This window comes from Coccinella septempunctata, chromosome 3 (genome assembly GCF_907165205.1).
Source record: "Coccinella septempunctata chromosome 3, icCocSept1.1, whole genome shotgun sequence".
NCBI classification, from domain to species: domain Eukaryota; kingdom Metazoa; phylum Arthropoda; class Insecta; order Coleoptera; family Coccinellidae; genus Coccinella; species Coccinella septempunctata.
The window spans coordinates 41,176,675-41,200,805 of record NC_058191.1 but is presented as its reverse complement, the minus strand read 5'-3'; the positions used below and the strand labels follow the sequence as shown (position 1 = coordinate 41,200,805).

The following is a 24,131-nucleotide window of genomic DNA, read 5'->3' as shown; positions in this document are numbered from 1 at the left end:
TCATATCAGTGTTTGGACAAACGTGAGAATTTCACCTTATCGAATTCCCCAGAAGGATACCTCAATAACAATTTGAGCTGGTGGAACGCCAAAAGGAAAATTTTCAGTTGAAACCTGGCCCGGAATGTGTTAGACAATAATTCATCTGGTAAGAGAAATCCAGCGCGGGGGAAAATTGAATTTAATGTTTGCGACATCCACATCCTTCGAGATTACTCCTGCAGAGGTGCGCCCCCCGCTCTCGTTCAGAGGGTAGAATTAATGTCTGGCCAAATGAATTGCCCGAGAAATCGCCCTATTCACTAGGATAATCCGATGGGACTTCGAGTCGTGTATCATATTTTGAAACGCGAAATTCCAAATCCAATTCTACAGAAGATCCTTTGGGCAAAATAGATTGTTAGAAGGCTAGGGGTTCTCAATTATGGACATATTTTTCATACCAGCTCATTACTTCAAGAATTCAATGACATAAGACTCTTCAATTTGATCAGAAAAGGTTGAAAACTCAGAATTTCTAGAAGATCTCTCCCAACATCTACCTTCTTATGCATTAGACATCAGAGCCTTGGACGCCGATAAACTTTCGACCCTCAAAATCATCATTTCGAAATCTTCAGACCTCTCTGCATTGCGTGAACTGAGTTTACCCCCGTTATTCATCCCCAGAATGAATTACTACCGCTGCATTAAGTTAACTGCACTCTGAATACGATCATCCCAGAACTTAACGTTATTCCCAGAATACAAATTCGCATCTGGCTCTGAAATATCAGAGCATTAGCGCGGCATAATTTCCCTCCAGAAATGCAATACCTTCGGGTTCTAATTTATGTCACGTGTGTCAGTTTGAACTACTGGAGGATCATACGTTGCGAACAGCAGCTGGTGATATTACAAGACCAGGAAGAGTTTCCTCAATGGCTATGATAGAGAAAGAATCATTGCAGCCACAGGAGAGTATGTCCAAAAATTTAATTATTTGGATTATGTGCTACACAGAGGGTTCCAAAAACCTACAGAAAAATTACAGAAATTTTTTTCTATCCGACCAAATAATACCTATATGGCCACAGGGTTGAAATCCGACAACATTAAATGGTTTCAAGTTCAAATATCACCCCTAGACACATCCTTTTTGCGACATCAGTTCTGTTCCAGAACTCCCCTAGTATACCTACTGAAATGATCAAAGATGCCAAAGAGAATTCAAAGCGTGCACAGCAGAGGAATCAGGATGCTTCATCTGATTAGTGACTTTTCAATATAGTTGCTGTAGAGGTCAAACCAAACTGTCCGATTGATTCAGCACATAGGGGGGGAAAGTTATGTTTTGAAGCGCTTCATCTCCATCCAACTAATATCAAATCGACAGCAAAATGTAAATTTTTTTTCATGCTGAAATTCCAACTGAAAATTTTCAGTCCCCGAGTTTGGGAAAAACCTTTTATAAAATATAAAAATTTGAGTTATGTTGTTAATTCGCTTCAAAGCTGCAAATATCAGTGGGGTGATAGCTCCTCACATAAAAGTTCACGACCACAACGTGAAAGTATTCCCTATAACGTGAAAATCTGCCTGATAACGCTGATTTCCACCTCACAATGTGAAATATTCCATTAAAACTTGAGATTCCTTCTCATAACATGAAATTCTGACTCAGAACTTGAATTTCTGTCTCTTCTCCCCTTATAACTTGAAATTCCGCCTGAAATTTTGCCTCCTGATATGAAATTTGCCTCACAATCTGAAATCTCATCACGTGACATAAACGTAAAGATTAATTCAGGATAATAACGTGATATTCTAGCTCACAATTTGGATTTCTGTGTCATGAAATCGTGAAATCATGAAATTCTGCCTCACACCATGAAATTCCTCCACAAAACGTGAAATTCAACGTATAACGTGAAATTTTACCTCATAACATGAAATCAGCTCGTCATATCTTGAAATTTCATCCCATAACCAGCAATTTAGACCCACACAATGGGATTACGCCTCGTGCATAACGTGAAAGATTATTCTGACTCATAAATTACTACCTCGAAGCTTGAAATTCTCCCCTTATTACTTCAAATTCCACGTCAGTACATGAGATTTCGTCTTATTATATTAAATTTGCCTCATGACATGAAATTTCATTTCAAACCTTGAAAGTACGACTCGTAACGTAAAAGTCTGCATCATAACTTGAAATTCTAGCTCATAATTTCAATTTCTGCCTTATCCACAACGTGAAACTCCCCCTCGTAACTTGAAAATCTGCCTCACAACATGAAAAGTCCCCAAAAATGCCGCTGCAAATATGAAATTCAAGTCATAACGTGAAATTTTACCTCATTACGAGGAATTCTGCCTCATAACGTGGAATTCTACTTCAAAACATGAAATGCGCTCGTTATAACTTGAAATTGCACCTCGTCACCTGAAATTCGGACTCATAAAATGGAACTCTGCCTCGTAACATTAAACTCTGCCTCGTTACATGGAATTCTGCCACGTGTAACGTGAAATTCTGCCTTGTATCGTGAAATTCTGCCCCGTTACGTGAAATTCTGCCTCGTAACAAGAAATTCTGCCTCGTAACGTGAAACTCTGCCTCGTTACGTGAAATTCTGCCTCGTTACTTGAAATTCTGCCTCGTTACGTGAAATCCTGCCTCGTTACATGAAATTCTGCCTCGTTACATGAAATTCTGCCTCGTTACGTGTAAGTGTAACTCATAACACGAAAGTTTGGAGACTCCCGGGTTTGGGAATCTCTCGAGCCATAAATTCTTTCTTTCAATTCCAATTTTAAGTAGCGAAAGGCATTCAAGTCTCGAAACCCTCAATAATTTGGAACGAGAACACTTCAACGAACAGCTCGTTGAAGGTTACCCGCACCACGAGGACCAACCATCAATTAAACTGTATATTCATACCTCCCACCTAGCGGGGTAACATTTGCGAGCGGTTCCAGTTACAACACTCGTTCGGGGGAGGAAAAAACAGGGCCATAAACCTGTACGAGGATGCTGTGGTACGTTCTCGGCGATAAGATACCTGCTTTTCATGGACCGCCGCGGCATAATAGCTTATCCTTCAGAAAGATCCTTCCGATCCATTGTGTACGCCCTGTCTTCTGCCTGTTGAGTTTCGTAGCGCCTCCGACGCGGTTTCCGGCGTCGCGACGTTACGCCAGCGCCGTCTTCCGCCGTCCCTCTCGCCGCTCGGATGTTCGGACGAGAATTCCGCTTTATCGGAAACGACGACGGTGAATTATTCGATGTATTTCATGCCGTTCGATCGACGGAGATCCAGTTCTTTTATCGTATCCAATGGACGATTTCCGAGTGTAAAGGGTTTTTATTTGGATGGATTTATTTCCATTTATCATCGTCTGTCGACTGCGATTCTATTATCGAAGAGGGCCTTGTCTTGGTTGTTATCTTTTTGTGATTACATTCTACATTCTGGCAATTTTTCGGCAGAGCTCCGAAAGGCGAAAGTCATGGGCATTTTAAAACGTGGATTTAAAAGGATTCTTCTGATCCTAAGAGAACGTAATGATATCTAGTTAGCCTAGACCAGTTCCATGCATAAAAAAATATTGCGTTACCAGAACAACGAACAATAACTCATCGGAAATGTCAGTGTTAAGTTTGAGGTCAAAAAGATAAACCAGAGTTACGCAATAAATTAAAAGGAAGAAGATGTCCACCGAAATTGTGAAAATCGAAAATTGGAGTATCTTGCCATCACCAAGTACCTGTATTTAAAAGGGTTAAGAGGTTAGCAGATTTACGAAGAAATACTTAATATCCTTGGTGATCAATGTCCTTCGTATGCGACCGTGAAAAATTGGACTGCAAACTTCAAAAGAGGTAAATTTTCCATTGAAGATGATGACCGATAGGGAAGGCCAGTTTCTGTGTCAGTCCCCGAAAATATCGATGCAGTTCATGACATGATTTTATCAGACCATCGAATTGGGCTAAAACGGATAACTGAAGCACTGAATATTTCATAGAAACGCGTTCATCATATAGTTCACGTCAATTTGGACATGAGAAAAATTGCTGCAAGATGGATCCCCAAATGTTTGAATGTTTACCAAAAGCGTGCAAGGGTAGAAGCATCGCGTTCGATCTCTGCTCGATTTGAAAACGATGTAGACTTCTTAAACCGAATTGTTACTATAGATGAGACTTGAGTATATTTCCACGATCCAGAAACAAAGTAAGAATCGCTGGAATGGCGACACTCCAAGACCTAAGAAGTTTCTCAACCAAAAATCTGCTGGAAAAGTTCTTGCTTCAGTTTTTTGGGATATCCATGGAGTAATCGTGATTGATTCTTTGGATAAGGGTACGACAATAACCGGAGATCACTATTCGACATTGCTTACCACTCTACGGGAAAAAATTAAAGAGAAAAGACGCGGAAAGCTATCCGAAACATTGAATAAAGGTCTTTCACAAGGTTCAGTTTTAGGACCCCTCTTCAATTTTTATCTGTGTGATATCCCTACTACTCCTTCTGAGAAATTTATATGTGTTAATGATATGCCATCGTATTTCGTCATTCTGATTTTAGATTTATAGAGAATAATCTAGAAACAAATTTAGAAATTTTGAGGAATTGCTTTTTCGAGTGGCGTTTGCGTTCTAACCCACATAAAACCAAGGTTTCGTGTTTCCATTTGGATAATCATCAAAAATATAGAAAATTGAGCCTAGTTTTCGGTAGTTCTTTTTTAGAACATAACTTCAGTCCAAAATATGTAGAAGTTAAGCTGGATTTTTCGATGAATAGGATGAATTTTCTGGCATTCAACTGTGTTTCAGAGTGTATCACCAGTGAAACAGTACATCAGCGTTTTGCTATGCCCTTGGCTAACGTGGTTCCAATTTCCATTATCTATCCATTCTAGACTCAAACGGTAACGTATTTCAAACATCATGTTAGGATACAAAGAGAAGTATAATTTCACCGTAACTTCCATTTCGTATAATTGAAAACCCCACGTGAAAAAGCAAAACGATGTTGAAATTCAAACAGAAAAGTATAATAGAAATAAAATAGTAACCACCAAAGTAACTCCTGATTCCCAACAGAGATAAAAGATTATGCCTCGTGGTTCGAAGCAGGCAGAGATTCAATTTCTGAAAATCATGAACCAAGCGGAACAAAAAATAATCACGAAATTTTTTTTCAGGAACTCGCACAGTTCACGAACTTCCCCAAACGCGTCAATCCTGCGAATGCCGCTGAAGTTCTCTAATTACTGAAATGTCTGATGAAGTTCAACTAAGGAGGGCTGATCAAAGAGGAAGTATGGAAACGATTTCCGATATAAACGTTGGCAAACATCCGAATATTCCAGGCAGTCGTATGTTGCTGAATTCCTGAATAACCCTTCGTATGATACAAAAAAGCTTTTAAGGTCGTAGTGTGTTTCATATTGAATTGAGTGAAATAAGTGGTAATATTTCATTCTGACTATGGAAAGATAACAACACGAGATATCTCCAAAAATGTATAAGTACTCAAGAAGATTTAATTTGTTTTCATTGTCATTCTCAAGTTTTTCTTTTTATTAGGTTAGGTTAGGTTACAACACGAGATATCTTCAAAAATGTATAAGTACTCAAGAAAATTCAATTTGTTTTCATTGTCATTCTTAAGTTTTTCTATTTATTAGGTTAGGTTAGGTTGGGTTAGGTTAGGTCGTAGAGCCATCTGAAAAACCTTGAAATTTGTTACCCTAGTTAAAAATATTTTGCTTTAGAATTCTTGATCTGTTTATTCATTTTGTTTTCGAATAAAATGTAAGCAAGACAAGACTACAACTCCATTCTCATAAGTCGATTTTCAACAGGCTGTGATTTAAAGAAAAATCATCGTAGAGTCATTTCAAAAAAGAGCATTGTAGCGTTATGTGTCTAGTTTTTAGGTCTGAACTTCAAAAACGATTATTTCTATTTTTTTTGTCACTTAATCATGAAAAAAGGTACTGAAACAAAATTTTCTGAAATTTTTTGGTTTTTTCAACTCAATCACCAGAAGATTCGAAGAAAAAATGGCTTATCCAGTTTATTCAAGTTTTCCGAAATCAGTTTCTACTTTCTGTGTGATAATTGGTTGCTAAGATACTGACTATAGAAGACAAAATGATTCTTCTCCATTCAAAGTACAATATCTCCATGGAAAATGATCGTATGGAAGTCTAAGAAGAACTAAATTGAAGCTGAATAAATAAGTTATCTGATCCATAAAATGATCAAGTCGAAAAACCTGTTCTGAAGTTCGTAGGCCAAAACTAAAATAAATTTTTTTAAAAATGTTGTTGTCACTAGTTTATCAAGACTCATTAAACAATTTTTTTATGTTCAGATCTGAAAACTAGACACTTGGAGCTACGATTCGTTTTTTATTAAATGACTCTACCATGATTTTTCTTCAATTACAGCATGATGAAAATCAATTGAAAATTTTTCTGATCCCTCAATAATTTCCATAAGTGTATATGTTCAAGTCGAATATGCACCCTGTATTATAGGCCAATCAAGAGTCCCGAAACTCTAGCCGAACTCCACACATCCACTCATCCGAATACACCAGAACAAGAAGTCCAAAAACTGCGTTCCGCAATTCCGGCGAATATGAATCTCATTTACGTAAACTCGTTCTCCGAATTTGCATTTTTCCGTTCGAATTTTCCATCGGCAATTCAGGATTGCTCCTCGGGTCGAACGGGGATCAGATTATGCACGGTGAATACGGGCAAAAATGAGGCATATTCCGATATTCAGTACGTGCCAACGTTCATATCCATGCAAACGAAGCTACACACAGTACGTACAATCGATGATTACTCGTTGCAGTTGATTAATTGAATATTAGAGCATGAAACGAATTGTGTTGATTGCCTGTCAGCATAACTCGATTTTTCCTGTTTCCCATGCCGCTGCAGTAGCGCGCACGAGGGAGGGAATACACCGCCCTTCGACTTTAACGAGGCTCATTTTCATACGGGATATCGCTGATGCCCGCTCCGCCATCTGAGTCCTGCAATGAGTTCGAGCAACATCGAACGTGGCTAAAACGCTGGTTGGTCGTCAAATTTTGAAATTGATGAATAGCTTTCTTTATAGAGCGTCAAACACTGACAAAACTGATTCTCCCCCTGTTGAAAGGATGTGCTTAAAAAGAAACGCAAAGATTTCAAACCCCAGTAAAAAAGCCTTTCTCCCCGTGAGTGTAGTAGATTGTAAAGTTGCCTACAGATTACTCTGACGTGACGTGGGACCACGTCATAATGCGCATGATTCGAAAATCTAACATAGGATTTTGCGCGCAAGCGTTCAAATTGTTCTGAGGTGACGTAGGTAAATTTGAAAGCTTCCTTCGCACGTCACATCAGAGTAATCTGTAGGCACTTTAGGAGATTAAACTGTTTACAAAGTTTTTGAAATAAATCATCAACAAAAACACGAAACCTTCTATCTGACAGCATGTTTTCTAGTAAGCGAACCATCTTTCCACTCTTCAGATGTGTATAAAGAATGTTATTATAAAAAGATGACAATCAGACAATGATGCTTGTTGAACTCAGGATACATTCCATATTTCATAAATACTATATAACGTTGATAGGAAGGTATATACATTTTACAGTACTGAATTAATTTGATTCGTTTCCCCGATACATCAAACTTCCACATCTCGTGTCACTTCATACCAACATTCTCGGCCGCGTTGCTAGTTTCAAAACACGCGATTCAACTCTCGTATCGAAAAAAAAAACACGACTGGTTATAAATTCCGGGCGGTATAGGCATAAAGCATATTTATTATGCCCTTTTATTTTAAGGCTGACTGATAATGGTTGTTCCGATTTGATAAAATGTTGAACGTTTCAAGGAAACCGATAATATATGTTCCAACCCCGGTATTTTCCTCGTGAGGGAGGTATCCTCATTCGAAAGGGCGTTTCAAGTAACATTTCGAGCTAGTTTGGCTTTAATGAGAGTATGCACCCCAGTGTGGAAAACCGAGATGATTGGCCAAGACGTTTGGATGTTGATGAATATGGAGGGATGTGCTGAATGACCACAGATACGTTGATAAAACGTTTCATTTTCAGTGTACCGACTCTAGAGATAAGACACCACTCCGTTCTTCTACTTGGGAGTTTCAACCTCTTATCATAACTAGATCTACCACTTCTGGGAGTACGATTTATTGGCTGGAGTGAAAACCCGTTGGAAGCAGAAACTAGAGTGGTGAACAAGTGTGCTTTTTCCCCTATTCTCATCAGTTCTGAACCAGAATCAGCTGAAACCAGAGTGGCGAACAATTTCCCCTATCCTTTTTGGTTTCTCTTCTCTGGAAGTAAGTTTCTAGCCGGCGTGCAAACCCTTGCGTTTGCTATTTCCCCTGCTAACTGGCGCTCAAGATATCCGAGGAAACATCGTTACACAGTTTTTATTCAGAGAGGGAAAATTTACTAGAAATGAGGTGTCAGCAGGATTTATCATATTCTATTCCTTCTGCTATTCAGAAATATGTTATAAACATCACTGTCACATTGCCAAGCTGTCAAATTAACGCTCTAAACCTCTCATTGTTCAGATCATCATCATCTTCTCCTTTCTCCTACATTTAAGGGGTCATACTACGTCCTGTGTCCTCCTGTTCATTTCTGAGTATCATCAAAACACAAATTACGAACAAAGCTCTGAGAAAAACGCCTCGGAAGTACTTCGAGCGTGTTGCGGAATGGGCATGAGCTGATGAGCACCCCATTACTCGCATTCTCAATGCCGAAATAGAACGAACGGCTGAGTTTCGAGTGAAACTTCTCTCCAAGCCCACGCTCATGAATGAATGATACATCCCACCGAACCAAGTTCCACAACCGGCAACTTTCCATCCTGCCCGCGACAATCCCAAGCGTCGAAACACAACCGAATTAAATTTCAATTCATGAGAACATCATAATTCTCCCGAATCAAGACGTAACACCTTGTTCGCCCGCGATGAAACGAAAGTTTGCGAATTAACCTTTATTACCGGGGATATTTACGCAACTTTTCCCGACGCCAACCTTAACGATGTGGGGCAACTGGGAAAGAAGAAGAAACAAAGCAATCAAAAGAAGAAGTTGCGGCAGGCCGCGGCGGGTTGTTTAATGGCGCCCCCTGTAGGGCGTGCGAGATGCTACCCCCCGCGTTCCGACATGTTGCAGAAAGTTTATGGGGAATGGGCCGAGTTTTCTACAAAAAATGGGTCATTTATTCATTAAGTGTTTGTTGGAGAAGGATGTAAGCGTATAAACCTAACGAAAATGGTGAAAATTATGACAATACACTCTGAAGAAGACACTCTAGAATCAAAGTTCTGATTTGGTGAATTTAACACTCTATTACAAGGGATTAACGAAGGAGGAAATTGCTAATCATCATCATCATTGCTGTTTCCCGTCACCGAGAATAAATCGACCCAAAGACTAAAAACCCAGGCTATCGGTGCGATTAAACTTATAATTTCTTAAGGCTACTTGCGACTGTGAGCCCTCCTGTGACTGAAGAGACCCAACCGTGACCTACAGATCCTTCACACTCTGGGTATGGATAGTAACCAACCAGATCTGGCCGCCGCTGTATTCTTCTCGAGTCTCCATTATAACTGTGGACCAAAGATCTCCACTGTGATCTGTCTAACGCTAGTTGTTCTCAGTCATGATTAGCATTAACTGATTTTAGGGATTGAGCCTTAAACCGCTTATACTTGACTCCTGGTTTCCGAGCTCCCTCTGTGAATTCGCCATACACAGCTATTGTGGGAGTCTTGTGCCTTGCATCCTCAGAATGTGGCCACTCCATCTGAGTCGTTACTTGAGTCTCAATTGTTATGCAACTCGCGCGCTGCAAGACTTCTGCATTCGAAACTTTGTGGAACCATCTGATGTGCATTATCTGTCGTAGATCATGTTGCGTTTGTTCAAGCCGTTTAATATGTCGCCTGTAGGGGGTCCAGCTTTCGCTTCCGTAAAGAAGCGTTGGGAGGACCACTGCTTTGTAAACAGCTGTCTTGGTCGTCAGATTGAGGTCGTGATTTTGAAACGCTCTGTCCGTTAGCTTCCAGAATGCCCGTGATGCCGAATTGATACGGTTGTATATTTCTGTGTCCAGGTTAGCCCTAGTATTTATGAAGCTTTCCAAGTATTTGAACTGCTCAACCTGTTCTAGAGTTTCATCCTCCAGGCTGATATCTGTTCGAAAGCTTTCTGGCGGACTTACCAGGATTTTGGTTCTGTCAATATTGCGTCTGAGGCCTAAAGCTTCGTATATTTGTTTATAGATGTCCAACATTAATTCCGTGATAAACTTTGTACGGGTTTTTGCTCTGTAGGCACTTCAGGTTAAACAGATTAAACAGGCCTCCATCAAACCTCCATCTTAATCCAACACCTCTTACGGGCATACTCATGTCAGCAATTATCGAGACAGCTATGGCGAAAATATTGAACAGTAAAGGCGCTAACACGCAGCCTTGTTTTATTCCAGAGTTGGTTAAGAAATGGTCGGTTGTAGAGCCATTATGCTGTATTCTAGCGTTGTTGTTGGTAAGGGGCTTTCACACACTGCTAAGAATTTTTCGGATACTCCAAGGCGTCCATTGATTTGCCATAGCGCTTTCCGATTCACCGAGTCCAAGGCCTTATTTAAATCGTTATTACCTTCACGACTGACAGAGATGAGCAAATCACAAATAGGAAAGCGATCTACTCTTCAATGTATTCCAAGAGGTTTCCTTACCTAAATGTTAAGATACCAGAGCTCTTAAAGCATCTTCCAGGTAACTTGATCTGTTCTTCCTGTAAATAAATTCAGGTAGGTAGGCTGTAGGATTTTGAAGGTTGTTGTTCTGTGACTGAATGTAATTCTAGCTCCAAGTTAATTCCCAAAACAACACTCAGTTTGTATTATTCGTTTCTCGTTGTTCATACCTACCTAATTGTGATGATTTTCATTTCGATGGTCTTGGTTTTCAGGGACTCGGCAACGCTGTAGCTCCTGCCGGGAAATTCCAGATGAAATCTGACGTAACACGCAGAGTGGGCGAAAACCTGTTTACGTCTCACTGTAAAAACGCTATCTCGAAAGTATTTTTTTATCCTTTTGTGGCGAATTCTGTTGTACGAATGATAACGGAATTTATTCTTTCCTGTCTGGAAAATAATGTTTCGCGAGTAAACTGTAGGTGTGCTTTTTTCTATTATTTCACGTGGAACGCTGGTACTTTGTTGTGCTAAGATATTTCAGTGAAATACAGGGTGTCTGTACACAAATGCGAAGGACTTAGGGAGATGATTCTTCGATGAAAATAACCAGAGGTAGTTAATATAAATTTTTTCGAAATCGCATTTATTTACAGACACCCTGAATAAGAATTCTTGAGCTTTTGATGCGCTATGTTCCTCAGAAGCAAGCAGGTGTAATTGAAAAGTGTTATATGAGACAAGACACTCGTGGGCATCACTTTTAGTCAAAAACGAATGCAAACGAATGATTCTTCATAGATTCGTCAGTCTGATGAGGATACATGCTGACGTTGTTTCATTATTTCTAAAGGAAAGTCTTGTACCTATAGAAAAAAATAGGAAAAAGTGATATGAGTACGAAGAAATTATTACAGAGTTTTCAAATCCGGCAGCAAAACTCCTTTATTGTCCAAAATATTCACGAAACTACGAGACTACTCACAGATTCTTGAAAACGAGACTTGGACTTGGACTTGGGTATCACAATTTCCAAATACAATTCTCTCATTCTTTCCTAAAAAATCAAGAATATCAACTAAACATACTCTGTAGTCTTGAACTTCTAAACTTCTTGAAGCTTGAATAAATTGATGAAAGGTCACAGTGATCCCCATCAATCGTTGAGCAGTGTATGGGTACAGCGAAGGTCTTTGTGGTAAGTTCCCAGAATCCATTCATCCGTTCCCACACAATGTCGAATGAACACATCTATCCTGTTATTCCCAGGTCAATTCCTATCATTTGCATCGGAGATACATTTTCAACTTTTATGTATTTCTTTATCGCTGTCGCCGCCTCAGATGGCCGTTTCTAACTTCGGAAAACGTTACTTTGTTTTACGGTTTCGAAACAGAAAACAGTCGGCGGAAATGCCAAATCGATGTGGTGACGTCACCGAAAAAAATGGTAGTGAGGGGGAAAGAAAAAGACCCGATTAAGTCGGTGTATATTTTATGATCTAGCACATATAGAGTGAATGGTACGGTTCGATGAAGATTCAGTGGGACCGGGAAAATTATCATGCTCGTGGATGACGGAGAATTCTGATGAATAATGTAGGAGATAAAATGGGGTTGATCTCAGATGAACCTGTCCGACTAGATATGGAAGTGCATTTCGAGTGATGCAGATGCAATAATGGCGAAATCTCGGTTCGAATGAAGCTTTGGGTGTTTGTTATTGTGCGGCAAGATGAGAATTTTATGTTGTACAGAATTTAGAAGCGAAAACTATGGAAATTGTGTAATTGTTGCTGAAAAATATAGTGATTAACTCGCAGGGAATGTTCATTCTTATACAGACCTACCTTTTAATAGATAGATCCAAACGTGATACATATTCTGAAAGAGCAACTTTTCCTGTGATAAATTTCAAGTCAAACCTTCATCCATCGCAGCGCAACCGTTCGGTCTTGAGGAAGTTTCAACTGAACCCATCTATTTGGGAATTTTTCGAAAGTCAAATTTCGAGTAGCGTATCTTCTAGGAAAACCATCGTAGATCCGAATATTACACATGTTCTGAAAAAGCAACTCTTCTTGTAATAAATCTCAAGATTTCATTCATCTCGGCGCAACCGTCGGTCTTGACGAATTCTCAAGTGGAATTTGCAATTTTTGAAAAATGCCATTTCCAAGATGAAAATCTAAACGAACGAAGATGGGCTTTCGTAATTTGTCACAATAGATTTAGCGTGTTCGAAAACCTATATTTTCATACTGAAATTTCAAATATCTGACCCAGTTTAGGAGAAAATAAGTTTTTTTGTTTTTCCACTTTTCATTTTCGAGTTGACTTCGAAAAGCTCTCTGGAGTGCAATTCTCTATTGAATCATCAACTGTTCGGTTTTCTAGAATCTTCAAAACAACTTGAATGCACTCAATATTCTAGGATAGTAATAGAACATCCTGATTTTCAGACAGAGTAGCAAATAGGTCATTTTAGGGGGGTCTCACCCCTTGCTCATTTTTGACCCAAAAAATCAAGATTTTCGAAATCGAGTTTTTGTGCTGGGGTGAGAGCCTTGGCAATGCTGATTATGGAACCGGAAATCCCAATTGGATCAGACGAATATAACAGGAGATATCGCAGATTGACAATTGCAATTTTTCAAAAATGCCATGTCAAAGATGAAAATCCTAAACGAAGAATGATAGGCTTTCAAAATTGCTCGCAATAGATTTAGCGTGTTCGAAAACCTATATTTTCTTACCAAGAGTTCAAATATCTGATAGTGTTCAAGAGAAAATAATTTTTTGTTTGTTTTTCCACTCTTCATTTTCGAGTTGCCTTCGAAGAGCTCTCTGGAGTTCAATTCTCTATTGTTTGGTTTTCTAGAATCTTCAAAACAACTTCTATGCACTACATATCCTAGGACAGTAATATAACACCCTGATTTTCAGACAGAGTAGCAAATATGTCATTTTAGGGGTCAAATCCCAAAAGTTCTTTTTTTACCCAAAAAATCGAGATTTTCGAAATCGAATTTTTGTGCTAGGGTGGAAGCGCTGGAAATGCTGATTATAAAACCGGAAATCCCAATTGGATCAGACGAATATGACAGGAGATATCGCAGATTGAAAATTGCACACCCTTTGAGTGTGGTGGATTGTAAGAGATTAAACTGTTTACCAAAGAAGCCGAAATATTTCATATTGAAAGGAATCTCGCACTGCAAAAATTGACCCCTTCTTCGAAGAAAAAGACCCTTAAACCATCCCGAAATTTATAAATGAGACAATAATCAACCAGTTGTTTATAATTTTTCTAGTTCCCTGCATTCACAAGTAGGGGTTTTCAACTAAACCCCATCAGAAAAACATACTATTGCAACTTCCGTGACCTGTTCTTATACGATTCAAAATACGCCATATTTTCCTGGGAAGATCAAAACCAGGAACTCTATTCGAGGGATCACTAACTAGTAATTCTTAGCTGAAAATAGTGCACATATTCCATTCAGACAGCCAAATGTCCTTGTTCCTTACGAATTAAGGAAAGAGTTGGACCTTGAGGGTTGAGAGGATGAAAAAGAATTCCTTCTATTGGGATACCCAAAAATTTGGTACAGTTGAGGATTTTATTTCGAGAAAAAAACTGCAGAAAGGAATCACATCAATCGATTGTGGATGAATCTTTCTTATAGTTATGAGAAGATGTCGTTTTCTACCATTTTAATCATAGAAACAGTCTCATTCTTCCTAATGACAACTTCCTCTATTCAGTAAATTGTCCGCGTAATGAAAATCATTCATACCTTTTGGCCGTCTTTCATCCAGAGAAGGAGTTGCGAATTTCAATCTAAACCGCGTAATTCCTCTCTTATTCTCGAAATAAAGCGATAATTCAAGGAGCGCCCAGAGCAGACATAAAATTTCGGCGAGTTTGGATTAACAACGGCCCCCTAATGAGAATATCCTCGTCGGTGACGGCCAACTTCTGGAAGGTTTTTCATTAATTCATATCATTCATCCGAGGGCTTAATGAGAAAACACTCTTCCGGTGGATCGCAAGAAAATTATTATTTATCTTCATCGCTCGCCGGTTTTACGTTGCTCGGTTTCCGCAGAGCTGAGAGCTGCATGTGTATATGGAGTATCGTCAGTCATCGGTGGCCTGAGACACGAGCACTTTAGTGTCGTTTTACAGCGTCTGGGTTGGTCTGGGACGTCTACGGCGTCGTTGTTTCCCTGGTCGGGTCATTCGATAATTCCGCTGTGGCTGCGGTTAACCGTCTAACGAATATGGAAGATGAATCTTTCATAAGGTTAACTGGGAAGTTGAACTTAGGGAAAGAATGGAAAAAACACTGTAAATTCTGCTGGTACGTTCGATCTGTTGTATTCTTCACAAGTCGAGATGGTAAACCGTCAACAGATAGCTGAAAACAAGCCACAATGCATCAACATCCACTCAGCCTGCACCACTATTCTTGTGAAGCGTGATAAGATAAGTTCTTCAAACAGGATTATTTGGTACCTAACATAAAAAACGGGCCACTGACAACGAAACAGCAGCTGTGTAGGTCGGCGGAATCGAATTATACAGAGTGAGTGTTTGACTCGTACAAATACACTGCGTAAAAAAATTAACGCACATTCCGAAAATCTCAATTTTAATGAAAACATTGACTTCATAACTTATTTTTTATGTTCTCTCGGGTAGGTTTGGAACGAAACAAGACTCATTAAATGGAAGAAAAATTCAGGATTTCACCGAATCTTATGTGAAAGAAGAGAAATGAACAATTTTCAAAATACTGAAATGCTGATAAGTGATTTAATACTTGGTATTTCCACCCCTTGCGTTAATTACAGCAACGACGGTTCATACTCAAAATGAGTGATCTTAAAATGTTCTGATCTAATCCTTCCCAGATTTCTCCGAGTTGGATTCCTAAGTAATTAAGAGTAGCTGGATGATTTTCTGAACTTCTCAGACTTCTATTGAGGTTGTCCCAAACCTGCTCAATCGGATTGAGATCTGGACTTCTTGCTGGCCATTCTATTCGAGAGACTTCAACCTCTTCAAGGTACTCCTGAACGATGCGTGCACGATGGGGTCTGGCATTGTCGTCCATAAAAATGAAATTTTCACCAATGTATGGGGCAATTGGCACTACATGCTCTTCAAGAATGTTCCTTATATACTTATCAGCATTCATAGTTCCATTATCAACGACCACTAGGTCTGTGCGAGCAGTCAAAGATATTCCACGCCATACCATAATCGATACTTCCCCGAAAACAGTAGTAGTCAGGAAATTGCACTGAGCATATCCTTCATGTGGACGTCTGTATTCAAGGGAACGTCGATCACAATGGTAGGGGCAGAATCTAGACTCATCTGTGAAGAGAACTCTTTCCCAATCGGCCTCTTCCCAATGGATATGCTCTCTCGCAAAATCCAAACACGCCCTTCGATGGGCTGGGTTGAGAGCTGGGCCTCTTGCCGCGACACAAGGCCTTAAATCATATTCTCTGAGGCAATTTCTTATTGTCTGAGTGCTAATTTGCACCTCATATGTTTGCTCAAGCTGAATTTGAAGGAGGCGAGCGGTTGCAAACCGTTGTCTCAACAACGTTGTTACCCGTGGTCTACCCTGTCCTGGTCTTCGGACATTCATACCTGTCTCCCTGAATCGCTGCAACATTCTGGACACACTTGTATGGGAAACTCCAAACCTTTCTGCAATTCTTGTGTATGCCCACCCTTCTTCTCGCAAAACTACCGCTTGGGCACATTCCTCTTAGGTCAACTCTGTTTAAAAGATCCACAGATGTGTACTGTCATAGGTTTAGCTTGTTATTCTGAAGCGAATTTTGTTTCTCCAGGGATGGCATAGCTCATTATGAAAACTCTGAATGGCTCAATCTTTTTATCAGGGCCGAATCGGAAAAAATGGTGAAGGTTAAAACGATACGATTCTGAATTTTATCTCAAAAGTTTTCTACATCGAAAGAATGTGTACCTAAATCAGATTCTTGTACGTATTTTCTTCACTGCTTCCCAGAAATATCATGGATTGAAGAGAAAACAATTCTTATGGCATAATAATATATTGATTACAAGAAAAAAGTTGCAAGAATCATTTTATAAATCAATAAACCGATATAACAAACATTTTGAATAATATAATACAATAATAATATAATCAGTTAGGGTGAATAGTAGAATAACAGTAGGTACATATATCAAAAGCATCAATATAACTTTCAACTAGGTAGATATAATAAATAATGGATAAATAATAATAAGAAAAATATCGACCAACTGTAAAGTTGGATAAATCTAGAAAAACAAATGCACTCGTCAATCTGAGTCTATTCCCATGCCGGGGAACGGTGTGAACGGTGTCATATCCGTCTTTTTTGACCTTATCCTACTTTTCTTCGAAGGTCCTGTAGAGGCCGGAGGAATCATTCTCTTCAAAATACATTCACGTTTTTTCCTCAGCTCTACACACTCTTCACGGCTCAAATATAACTCATCTTCTGAATCCAATTCGAAAAAATCTATCTCGCCATTCCAATATTTCTGAAACAGACTGAATTATCCAACAAGGAATATGCAGGATGTACACTGCGCAAAAAAATTAACGCACATTCCGAAAATCTCAATTTTAATGAAAACATTGACTTCATAACTTATTTTTTATGTTCTCTCGGGAAGGTTTTGAACGAAACAAGACACATTAAATGGAAGAAAAATTCAGGATTTCACCGAATCTTATGTGAAAGAAGAGAAATGAACAATTTTCAAAATACTGAAATGCTGATAAGTGATTTAATACTTGGTATTTCCACCCCTTGCGTTGATTACAGCTCGGCAACGTCGGTTCATACTCAAAATGAGAAAATGTTCTGATCTAATCCTACCCAGATTTCTCCGAGTTGGATTCCTAAGTCATTAAGAGTAGCTGGATGATTTTCTGAACTTCTCAGCCTTCTATTGAGGTTGTCCCAAACCTGCTCAATCGGATTGAGATCTGGACTTCTTGCTGGCCATTCCATTCGAGAGACTTCAACCTCTTCAAGGTACTCCTGAACGATGTGCGCACGATGGGGTCTGGCATCATCGTCCATAAAAATGAAATTTTCACCAATGTATGGGGCAAATGGCACTACATGCTCTTCAAGAATGTTCCTTATATACTTATCAGCATTCATAGCTCCATTATCAACGACCACTAGGTCTGTGCGAGCAGTCAAATATATTCCACCCCATACTATAATCGATCCTCCCCCGGAACCAGTAGTATTCAGGAAATTGCACCGAGCATATCTTTCATGTGGACGTCTGTATCCAAGGGAACGTCGATCACAATGGTAGAGGCAGAATCTAGACTCATCTGTGAAGAGAACTCTTTCCCAATCGGCCTCTTCCCAATGGATATGCTCTCTCGCAAAATCCAAACGCGCCGTTCGATGGGCTGGGGTAAGAGCTGGGCCTCTTGCCGCGACACGAGGCCTTAAATCATATGCTCTGAGGCAATTTCTTATTGTCTGAGTGCTAATTTGCACCTCATGAGTTTGCTCAAGCTGAATTTGAAGGAGGCGAGCGGTTGCAAACCGTTGTCTCAACGAAGAAACTCTCAAGTAACGTTGTTGAATGGCAGTGGTTACGTGCTCCACCCTGGTCTTCGTATATGTATTTTCTTCACTGCTTCCCAGAAAAATTATGGATTGAAGAGAAAACAATTCTTATGGCATAATAATATATTGATTACAAGAAAAAAGTTGCAAGAATCATTTTATAAATCAATAAACCGATATAACAAACATTTTGAATAATATGATACAATAATAATATAATTAGTTAAGGCGAATGGTAGAATAACAGTAGGTACATATATCAAAAGTATCAATATAACTTTCAACTAGGTAGATATAATAAATAATGGATAAATAAATAAGAAAAATATCGACCAACTGTAAAGTTGGATAAATCTAGAAAAACAAATGCACTCGTCAATCTGAGTCTATTCCCATGCCGGGGAACGGTGTGAACGGTGTCAGATCCGTCTTTTTTGACCTTATCCTACTTTTCTTCGAAGGTCCTGTAGAAGCCGGAGGAATCATTCTCTTCAAAATACATTCACGTTTTTTCCTCAGCTGTACACACTCTTCACGGCTCAAATATAACTCATCTTCTGAATCCAATTCGAAAAAATCTATTTCGCCATTCCAATATTTCTGAAACAGACTGAATTATCCAACTAGGAATATGCAGGATGTATTTAGAGGAGGGTTTTTTTTGAATAAGGTAGAATAATTGGTCTAAATAAAGCGTTTCGCCAAAAATCACCTCAACAAGACTTTCAAAATGATAGAGTTGGATTGGAAAAAATCGAACATTATCACAGATATACAGTGCGTAAAAAAATTAACGCACATTTTGGAAATCTCAAATTTATTCTACAACTGAAGGTGTTCTCAATAATAATTATTTTTATCAGAATTATGCATGCATATGTTATCCACTTTCAACGGTTTTCTTCAATACAGATGTTCTTTCCCAGCAGGAATAAAAAAAGATGATATTGTCAGATTTTGAATGTATTGGCTCCATTCTAAAATCAGTTGTTCTCGATCAATTCTAAAGATTTCGTTTGATTTTCTACACTCGATCGCTATGCAACGCGAAACACGCAATTTGACCCAAGAGGAATGTGCCCAAGCGGTAGTTTTGCGAGAAGAGGGGTGGACATACACAAGAATTGCAGAAAGGTTTGGAGTTTCCCATACAAGTGTGTCCAGAATGTTGCAGCGATTCAGGGAGACAGGTATGAATGTCCTAGGACCAGGACAGGGTAGACCACGGGTAACAACTGCCATTCAAGAACGTTACTTGAGAGTTTCTTCGCTGAGACAACGGTTTGCAACCGCTCGCCTCCTTCAAATTCAGCTTGAGCAAACTCATGAGGTGCAAATTAGCACTCAGACAATAAGAAATCGCCTCAGAGAATATGATTTGAGGCCTCGTGTCACGGCAAGAGGCCCAGCTCTTACCCCAGCCCATCGAGGGACGCGTTTGGATTTTGCGAGAGAGCATATCATATCCATTGGGAAGAGCCCGATTGGGAAAGAGTTCTCTTCACAGATGAGTCTAGATTCTGCCTCTACCATTGTGATCGACGTTCCCTTGTATACAGACGTCCACATGAAAGATATGCTCAGTACAATTTCCTGAATACTACTGGTTTCGGGGGAGGATCGATTATGGTATGGGGTGGAATATCTTTGACTGCTCGCACAGACCTAGTGGTCGTTGATAATGGAGCTATGAATGCTGATAAGTATATAAGGAACATTCTTGAAGAGCATGTAGTGCCATTTGCCCCATACATTGGTGAAAATTTCATTTTTATGGACGATAATGCCAGACCCCATCGTGCGCGCATCGTTCAGGTGTACCTTGAAGAGGTTGAAGTCTCTCGAATGGAATGGCCAGCAAGAAGTCCAGATCTCAATCCGATGGATCAGATTTGGCCAACCTCAATAGAAGGATGAGAAGTTCAGAAAATCATCCAGCTACTCTTAATGACTTAGGAATCCAACTCGGAGAAATCTGGGAAGGATTAGATCAGAACATTTTAAGATCACTCATTTTGAGTATGCCGAGCTGTAATTAACGCAAGGGGTGGAAATACCAAGTATTAAATCACTTATCAGCATTTCAGTATTTTTAATTGTTCATTTCTCTTCTTTCTCATAAGATTCGGTGAAATCCTGAATTTTTCTTCCATTTAATGTGTCTTGTTTCATTCAAAACTTTCCCGAGAGAACATAAAAAATAAGTTATAAAGTCAATGTAGAGTTAACTTTCATCAAAATTGAGATTTTCAGAATGTGCGTTAGTGTATTTCACCTTGATTTTTCACTCAACCCTACCTGTATCTTTCTCTTCCGGAACTCCTCATACTCCTCACTCCACTCCATAAATACGGAGTGAATTTCTTCTATGACGTCCAGGATCTGCCCGTCTCCCACAGGCTCGCCCGCGTAGAACAAATCGCTGATTCTCAGTTTCCAATTCGACGGTATCGTATTCCTCCCCAGCCTCCAATAACTTCCCGTGTATCTCAGTATGCAGACGAACTTGATCTTTCCGGAGACGTGGACCACTTCCGACGGGTTAAAACCGAATTTTATCTTGTTCTCTGTGAACTTGTAGAAATGCATCCCTTCGAAACTGGAGAATATCTCGCTCGGGTCGCTGGCCATGAACTCCTCGAACTTTTTCCTTCTTTTATTCGCTTCATCTTCTTTGTTCTTTTTTCTCTCCTCCTTATTTTTCCTTATGAAGTTGTCTGTAAGGGGGTTTGAGAAAAATCGAGTCATACAAAGAGGCATAGAAAATGAGAGGACAACCAGTATTCGTGAATTTATTACAACAATAATTTTTATGTGAATAAATCTCCTAGCGTAATAAAATAATGAACTCACCTATACATAGGTCTACGCTGTAGGTCGTATCGATGAAACTGGACGAATCACTTTCCATATTATCGACTACTTATAAACAGAGAGACGAGGCTAGCAAATTACGATACACAATTCGTTTTGGGGACATTGACAGACCGGTTTTTTTGAAGGTTATCGCCTGAATTCGTTTCTATGCCACGGTACATGTTGCTTGAATGGAATAACTGCAAACTGCACTGTGCACGTGCACATGGATGATTTGGCCACAGACCATACCGATTTTGAAGCAAGGACGGGTACACGGAGTGGTAAGAGGGGTGGTTACCCCTTCGCTAGACGAGCAGTTTTTGTAATCATGTGAGATTTAAACGTTTTGAAGTTGAGTTTGACGAAAACTCTAGCCATCATAATATGCTAGTTGAATAATATACTATTTTTCAACATTTCCATTCATGATAAATAATCTAAGCTAGTTTTGGAACCTAAAATTGCGAATTTTGCTTCATCCTATGTCACGTTTATCTTGCAGTCGCTTCAGTTGTACGGTTACTTCATTGACTCAGAGGCTGCTTTGTCAATGAAGATTCAGAGTGGTTAAAATATACACATAAGTTCAGAAATTTAGTGAACATTTAAAAAATTTCCGATTCTTATCCACCAAAATGTTCATTTAGATGAAAATATCAAATGTTCACTCTCTCAAATCCGAAATGTTTTCTTTTATTCCTCGTTTGATAACTTTTTAAGTTTCAGGCAAGTTTCGAAGAGTAATGGATCAATTATTGTGTTACGTTTTCACAATCAGCATTGGTCCAAATGTGAACATTTGTTTGGCCATATTGCCCAGCAGTGAACTTAGATGATATCATGCCCAAATGGGCAACGATAGACAGTAGTAGAGTGATGGTGAGATGAACATTTTGAGTACAGCAATTCTTTTTTTAGGAACCGAAAATTGGCTCATGTATCCCTAACCCATGGGAGAGTTGAACAAGGGGCGAGAGAGACTCATCATCAGATGTATCAGCGTACGCAATACATATTTTCTATTTCAGAGTCACTCTCACTTATTTCCGAGATGTTTTTTACTTTTTTGAACATTTGTATATTTTTTTTATATTTATTTTTATTATTCAATTTTTTTTGAAGCAAACTATTATCTATGTTCAGTGCGGAAAACTTGGACCCCTGACTATGCCTCCCAAACATAGCATAAGTCAAGTCTCCTGCACTCCCTTTTAGTCTATTCAACAAATGATTTCTTGACACTTTTACAACTATTATTGAAAGAGCTCATCGTCTGTTAAACAATATTAATCGATGAATATAATTTAACCTCAGAATTTCAGCTTGTACCTCAAGATACTCAATTAGAAGTCAGAATCCTGAAATGAAAGCAACAATATTGACTTGCTGGTGAGAATTCTGAGTTGCATTTCAGAATTCAGATTGGTGAATCCAAATTCTGAGATACCAGTTGAAATTCCGACTTACAAGTCAAAATTCCGAGTCAGACGTTAGAATTCTAGTTTGTATCTTAGAAGTTCGACAAGGTTTCGAGTAGTATCTTAGAAAAATTACTTCACCTGAGTATTCCTACTTGTATCTCAGAATTCTGAGATGCAATTTTTACTTCCGATTCAGAATTAATAGATACAATGAAGAATTCTGAATTTTACCTTAAAATTTTAACTTGCACCTCAAAAGAGTGAATTAAAAGTTAGAATTTTGGAATAAAATCGAAGTTGCATTTCAGAATCCAGCTTGGTAAATCCAAATTCTGAGATACCAGTCAGAATTCCGAGACACACGTCGGAATTCTGGTTTGTATCTTAGGAGCTCGACAAGTTTTCAAGTTGTATCTTAGAAAAATGACTTCACCTCTGTATTTTGACTTGAATCGCAGAATTCTGGGATGCAATTTCGACCTCCGATCAAAAATTAATAGATGCAATGAAGAAGTCTGAATTTTACCTCAGAATTTCAGCTTGTACATTAAAATACTTAATTAGAAGTCGGAATTCTGAAATGAAACCGAGAATTTCGACTTGCTGGTGAGAATTCTGAGTTGCATTTCAGAATTCATCCGAATTCTGAGATACCAGTTAGAGTTCTGACTCACAAGTCTGACTTTCATCTTAGAATTTCGACATGCAAGATTCTAATATGATCAGAGACAACCTGTCTCTGATATGGTCTAAATAATAACAATATGACATAAAATTCTTTCATTGTTCGATTGCCGATTCGGGCAAACACAGTACAGGGTGTCCCAAATTCGATGTCCAGTGAGGGGATGTCGGAAACTAGAAGAGCTAGAGCGAAACGAAGAATGGTGATGACCGTAACCTCCTAGGATCCTTCGTTTATGAGTTGTAAGCAATTTTCCTCGATCAATTCTTTTCTCTTGATCAGGATTTCGGCCTAACACCACGGCTCCGTGTCGGAACAATTCCAATATGCACTCCTCGGCCGGAACTAACGAGAAACAAACTCAATTATGCGACGGGGTATCAAAACAGTTCGGCTTTCCGATCCAACAGACCTCCGCTATGGCCGTCTGGTAACGCGGCACATTCAATATGTCTAGATTGGACAAGCAGCCATGTATAATGTATTTCAGACCGTGTTTACCCGGATCTCTGCATCAGTAATTCCCGGGATACATGTCGCACGGTATCAGATTCGCGTTTCTTCACCCTCCGTCACGCGCGTCCTTGTACGCCCGCCATAATTAAATGAGGGATCAGTTCCGAGCTGGAGGAGGCTCACCGTCTGAGGGAATGACGAATTTAATATCGGAAGGTCGGATGTGCCGTATCGGAAATTTATTCGCGATACGTCCTCGCGAGCGACACCTCGAGCGCTGTCGGAAAACGTTCGGATTGC

At 39.3% G+C, this 24,131-nt stretch overlaps 2 protein-coding genes across 4 annotated transcripts in view; both read right to left on the bottom strand.

The window, feature by feature from the left end:
* The window catches only part of LOC123309846, a 211,947-nt gene that overhangs the window by 124,235 nt on the left and 63,581 nt on the right, over nt 1-24,131 (bottom strand). The gene's annotated exons all lie outside the window — the stretch shown is intronic.
* On the bottom strand, nt 16,856-21,468 carry LOC123309847. 2 transcript variants are annotated; one of them, XM_044893136.1, is made up of 3 exons: nt 21,264-21,468; nt 20,709-21,127; nt 16,856-17,352 (listed from the first exon to the last, which is right to left on the bottom strand). In XM_044893136.1, the coding sequence occupies exons 1-3, from the start codon at nt 21,319-21,321 to the stop codon at nt 17,128-17,130; spliced, it is 702 nt and encodes a 233-aa protein (XP_044749071.1). In that variant the 5' UTR covers nt 21,322-21,468; the 3' UTR covers nt 16,856-17,127. The 2 variants fall into 2 exon arrangements, with proteins under 2 accessions (XP_044749071.1, XP_044749070.1); XM_044893135.1 differs by lacking the exon at nt 16,856-17,352 and adding an exon at nt 18,516-19,010.